The sequence below is a fragment of the Lupinus angustifolius genome, unplaced genomic scaffold (assembly GCF_001865875.1).
Source record: "Lupinus angustifolius cultivar Tanjil unplaced genomic scaffold, LupAngTanjil_v1.0 Scaffold_224_18, whole genome shotgun sequence".
Classification (NCBI taxonomy): Eukaryota; Viridiplantae; Streptophyta; class Magnoliopsida; order Fabales; family Fabaceae; genus Lupinus; species Lupinus angustifolius.
Genome location: NW_017727068.1, coordinates 5,456 through 11,367, shown reverse-complemented (window position 1 = coordinate 11,367; position 5,912 = coordinate 5,456). Strand labels below are relative to the sequence as shown.

General features: G+C 30.7%; 1 protein-coding gene across 1 annotated transcript; it reads right to left on the bottom strand.

The window, feature by feature from the left end:
- Positions 1 to 1,418: 1,418 nt before the first annotated feature.
- On the bottom strand, positions 1,419 to 5,385 carry LOC109340659 (cytochrome P450 71A1-like). Its single transcript, XM_019578375.1, has 2 exons — positions 4,420 to 5,385; positions 1,419 to 2,199 (listed from the first exon to the last, which is right to left on the bottom strand). Exons 1-2 carry the CDS (start codon positions 5,332 to 5,334, stop codon positions 1,570 to 1,572), a joined length of 1,545 nt encoding a protein of 514 aa, XP_019433920.1. The 5' UTR covers positions 5,335 to 5,385; the 3' UTR covers positions 1,419 to 1,569.
- Between the last annotated feature and the right edge of the window lie 527 nt (positions 5,386 to 5,912).

Sequence of the window (5,912 nt, the reverse complement as noted above, 5' to 3'; positions counted from 1 at the left end):
CTAGGTCGTTTCCCAAGGATTATCTTTCAAGCAAAGTATCAAACACCTTATACTCACACACACACACAAGGGGGGTTTTGTTGTTAGATAGTATGAACATAAATCAAATTCAGAAACAGTAGTTAAGTAATGTCATAAAATGGCTAAATCCCTTTGGTTTATTTGTTCACAACTCAATCTTGAGTTTCAAAAGATTATTTTCAAATTCCAACCACTAACTTCCGAATTTGTTGAGAATCAATTAACTAAGCGATAATCAATTCAAAGTTCCAGAACCTAAACCTCCAACTAGGTGAAATCAGTATAAGCATGAAGCGATTAACAAATTCACACGAACTAAGCATTCATGAACTAGAGAGAGTAAATCAACTAAGTGAAGATTAAACTCAACCAACCAGTTTCTAAGCAATGGCATTAAGCAAACCATATTCAGAAAAGATAGAAGAAATCAACAATAAAGAAACCGAAAATGCATTAATAACAAAACCTCAAGAGTTGTGATACATTACCAAAAAAACTTAGTCCAGAAATTTAGTCTTCCATGGTAATGGAAGAACAAACCGAAAATGAAAAATGAAGAAGGAGTGAAACCCTAGCAGATCAAAAAGATAGAAAACGGGAAAAATGTTTATGTTTCAAAGTGAGGCAAAGTAAAAGTGTGTGTTTGGAATGAGGAATCCGAATTTAACCCCTCCAACACACATAAACCGAATTGGGCCTAAACAATGGGCCCAAAGCTAAATTACAATAAAAACAACTCTTAANTTAAAAATACAATCTTCACTTCAACACATATCCTCGACTTCTATAATGCCCAAAATGTCATTGGTGCCAAATGTGATCTGAAAATGATAATAGATTTAATCAGGTCAAATAATCCCAAATTAACTCATTTTAGGAATATTAGTCCAATAAAGTCTAAAACACTAAACCATGTGAAACAAAGTCAATTAGGCACCAAGAATCATCAATCATGCTAAATTAAGGTTATGAATAATGTGTAATATATTGCTCATCAGTCTCTACATCACAATCAAATATGCTTCCCTATAGTATTTTCATTTCGCGTATTATTGATTATTTGCATATTGATGTTTCTGATACTATAGTTGTGGAATGTTCTGATAAGGATCATTTGATTGGAGAGAGCCTGATTCATAAGATGGGTATATATATGTATAACAACACATGGCAATATCAGGTGGATTCGAAATTATATACAATTAAGATTTTGTAATATACATTAGGATCCATGAGACTGTTGGCGTATCGGTAAAAACAACACTTATATGAAGAGGTGAGTCTGATTACTAATTATAAGAAATAGGATTGGGCAAGATTTAGCATTATCCTCATTTATACGATACAATGGTATATTGGACAATTCCGAATGAGTACATCTACTATTGTAGCACTGATTAAGTCCAAAACGCTAACATCTCTCCCATTGTTATTTAAAAAACAAAGCAACTTTATTTTTGGCAAACCAGCAACATAACATAAAGCTGACACAAATCCATAATTATTTATCTCACAAGCTACAGAAAAAGCTTTAGACAGCTATGATACTCATAGGGCATAAAGATGAGGTGGAAGCCTAGGTTCAGCAACTGCTTCTAAAGGGAATTTCTTAGGTGTAGACAATCCATAAATCTCATCCATATTCAACTCCTCCTTCTTCATATTACCAGGTAGTCTCCAATTAAAACCATGCAACAAATTTGCTAAACTTGATTGAATCACCTTAAGGCCAAGGGAATACCCAGGACACATTCTTCTACCAGAACCAAATGGCAACAACTCATAATCATGCCCTTTAACATCTATACTCTTACCTATAAACCTCTCTGGTTGGAATTCATTTGGGTTGTCCCAAATTTTAGGATCTCTGCTAATAGTCCAAGTATTGACCAACACTTGAGTCCCTTTTGGGATATCATACCCATCAATTTTGCAATCTTCCCTGGCTAGCCTTGGCACCAACATTGGGGCCACAGGGTGCATCCTCATTGCTTCCTTAGCAATGGCAGTAATATAAGGTAAGTTCACAATGTCCTTCTCTTCAACCCATCTCTCTCTTCCTATTACTCTGTCTAGTTCAACTGTGGCTTTATTAAATAGCTCTGGCTTTCTCAAGAGTTCTGTGATGGCCCACTCTACAGTTACAGCAGAACTCTCTGTCCCACCTGCTATTAGGTCCTGAGAAATTAGGGATCAAAGAGATAAACAAAAATAATCAGTGAAATCTTGTGATATGAAATATGTTGCAATTTGAAAGATATAAATCATAATTAATCATCAAATATAGAATATAAAATGCAAATCCAAAAAAAAATGTGGTTGTAAAATTATTATTCTACTATTACCGATTAATTTTAATTTATTATTCAATATATATCATCTAGTGAAGATACATAAATACTCTCTAAAAAAATGAGGAAAGTATGTGAAAAGCAAAATGAATAAATAATATCATATGATATTTTTAATCTTTAAATTTAATGAGTTTCATTTTTATCGAATAGTAAAAATAATAGTGTAATATTTATGTACTAATAATGTAAAAATCTATACATAGTCAGTGCAATATTTATTATTCATTTAGATTACTATTTGAATAATCCATAATAATAAAAAATGAATAAGGGTGATGCAGCGATAATGCTAAAATCTTTTACAATTTTTGTATATATTTTTTTCTCTCTAAAAACAAAAGTAATAACTTTGTGTAAAAGAGTCTGATTTTATTCATTACCTTAATTTATTTTCCCAATTTTTACATCATTTTTTTTGTCTGACTTTATTAAGTCAACTTTGCTTATCACATTAGCTTGGAGGAGTTTCTGGGAGCCAGCAAAGGAGGACCCACCCTCTTACATTCATCAAGTTGCGGCGGTCCCAGCTTAAGTTTTAGTATTATTTTGCATTTTTACTATTTAGAAATTCTACACTATAAAATTTTGAAGGACTAGATATTAGTCTAAAAAAATCTAAACAAATAAGAGTTTCTTAAATACATTATCTACTCTTTACTTTATGCATCAGTCAAATTATAGATGAGTGGAGTAGGAAAAAACAAATAGTTTGTTAATGGTTCTAAAAGACTTCCAATTTATTCGAAAGTGGGTCCGTTCTATTATTCATTGATTTTTATTATTAATTGGCTTAAATCCCGATCATGGGCAACAATTACCCCACCTGCTCAGGTATTTTATTTCCTTTAACTAATATTAATTGTCTAACACATGTGATACGGTCATCATAAATAATAAAACAAAAATTAAGGATTTTATCAATACTTATCTTCGGTGTTACGAAAACTGCACCGTACGAGCCATTTTAAGGGGCAAACCATTTAAGTATAATATACCAATGCCAACAAAGTATCTTCTCGTAGATACTTTATCTTATTTTGTAAAAATATGATATATATACTATTTTGTTTAGTTTTATAAATATTTTGATAGAAAATAATTAAATAGAATACACATTATGATTTTAATAGTCAGAAGAGATAATTTATCTCCTTATCCCAATATATATTTTATTCTCTTATATAATCATATCTATCATACTAGTAAATTTTTATGTTAATCTTACCTGTCATATAAAAAATTTGTCATTACCAAAATATTATTGTGGAGGATCAAAATCATAATCAGTAGGTTTATTTATACTTCTAAAATATATTTTATCACCATCAAATCATACATTTTGTTTTAATAAATAGTTTAAATAACATTATTTATCACATTTTTTATTAACTTTTCTTTATTAATATTAGTACAATATATATATCCAAAATTTTACGGTATACACTTTAATCATTGAATTAACGATCTAACTATTATATCACTTTATGAAGACCAGTTTGATAACTGATATTAATAATACTCCTTACTTTTCAAAATGTCAAACATATTAATGTTTTTTTCTTTAAAATATGATTAAAAAATGATATAATAATAGATCTTACGTTAAAGTTTAAAATTTCTGCTTATAGAATACATATTCTAAAGGATATATTTACTCAAATATGTTTCAAACTAATAACTATGACAAATAAATAGAAAAAATAATAAATTTTAAATTTTTTAATTATAATAATATGTTTATATTAGTTTGACATATTAATTGGGACAACATCTTTGTGGATAATTGACCTATCATATTCATTACTTTATTCATTTAGCAATTAGATGATAGAATAATGAAGAGTTTCTTGTCAATATAGGTACATTAATTTTTCTAAACAATTTGGGGAACATCCATTACTAACATTCTTTATAATTCTATAAGGCAACACAAAACATGCATTGCCCACATCTTTTAGTAATTAAATATTTTGTTATTCAATTTAACTCCTTTAGCATTTACATAGAAGAATTTAGAAATTAAAGAGTGATAAGCCATATGTACCTGAGTAAAAGCTTTGACTCCATGCCTCTCAAGCTTAACCTCAAGAGTGGGATCCTCAGCAAGTTGCAAAAGCACATCAACCATATCTTTTGCCACATAATCCTTCACCCCTTTCCTTCTTTCTATGTGTTCATCCAACACATGCTCCATAAACCTATCAAACTTTTTGGCCAACACCTTCATCCTTTTTATATAACCTTGCAAGTCCAAAAAATTTATCCAAGGTATAAAATCTCCAATATTGAGCACCCCATTTAGCAAAAACAACTCATCTAACATCTTCTTGAACTCAATTGGAGTAAAGATCGCGTTGTCGCTTTTCACTGTGTACTTCTTCCCCAACACCATGCCGCTTATCACGTTGAGGCTCAGATCGGAAAGATGGTTTTTCAAGAAGATAGTCTTGTTTTCATTTTTGAAGAGTTCATTTAGAAAAAGATGCAACTCTTGCTTTCTAATGTTTTCATATGACTCAAGTCGTTTTGCATTGAAAAGTTCTAACAAGCAGATTCTGCGGGCTTGGCGCCAGTACGGGCCATATTGGGACCAAGTAATGTCGGAATAGTTGTAGGCGGTGTACTTGCCGGCTGCGAATTTTGGTCGTCCGGCGAGAGTGTTATCATGAGTTTTGAGCATAGCTTCGGCCATTTCTATGGAAGAGCCTACAACAACAGGGTTGGAGCCGAACCAAACATGGAGGATGGGTCCATATTTTAGGCTGAGAGCATGGATAGACCTGTGAGGGAGGGATCCAATAAGGTTGAGGTTACCTATGATAGGCCATGGTTTTGGGCCTGGTGGAAGGTTATATTTGCGGTGGCCGAGACGGCGGCAGAAGAGGAGGAGGACGGCAAAGGTTGCAAGACATGTGGCTATTGTTGAAACACTGCCAAGTGCTGCTAGATCTATTGCCATCCCTGAGATTGAGTTGTGGTTTTTCTGTAGTGGGATTGAGGTATTTATAATCTAATTCCAGAGAGCATAGGTAATGAAATAAATATGACATTTTCCCTAAAACAATGATATTGGAATGTCAATTTTAATAAATAATATAAAAATATTAATTCATATTTTTAAAACTTTTTTTTTAATTAAGTATTATTTTTTATTGAGATATAAAATGAAATGGTGATCTTCATTCGTATATAATGATAAATATAAATCTTCAGTATTAGGTAGAAATACTAATGTATGACAACAATTTTATTTTAAGGATAAAAAATTTATTGTAAATTAAAAAATTCAAATTTCATAGAATTAGATTGTTATCACATTCTTATCATTTATACTAATGGTTTATTTTTTATTATTATTGATAATGTACAATTATTAAGTAAAAGTAATGTAAATGAGTAGTAAAAATATATTCATTGTATAAAAAATTTAATAGTTAGTTCATACATAGATGAGAATAAAGTATTTCCTTACACTAGGAGATAACTTATCTTTTTACATCATTATATTTGCATGTACGAAATCATTTAGTTCATTAT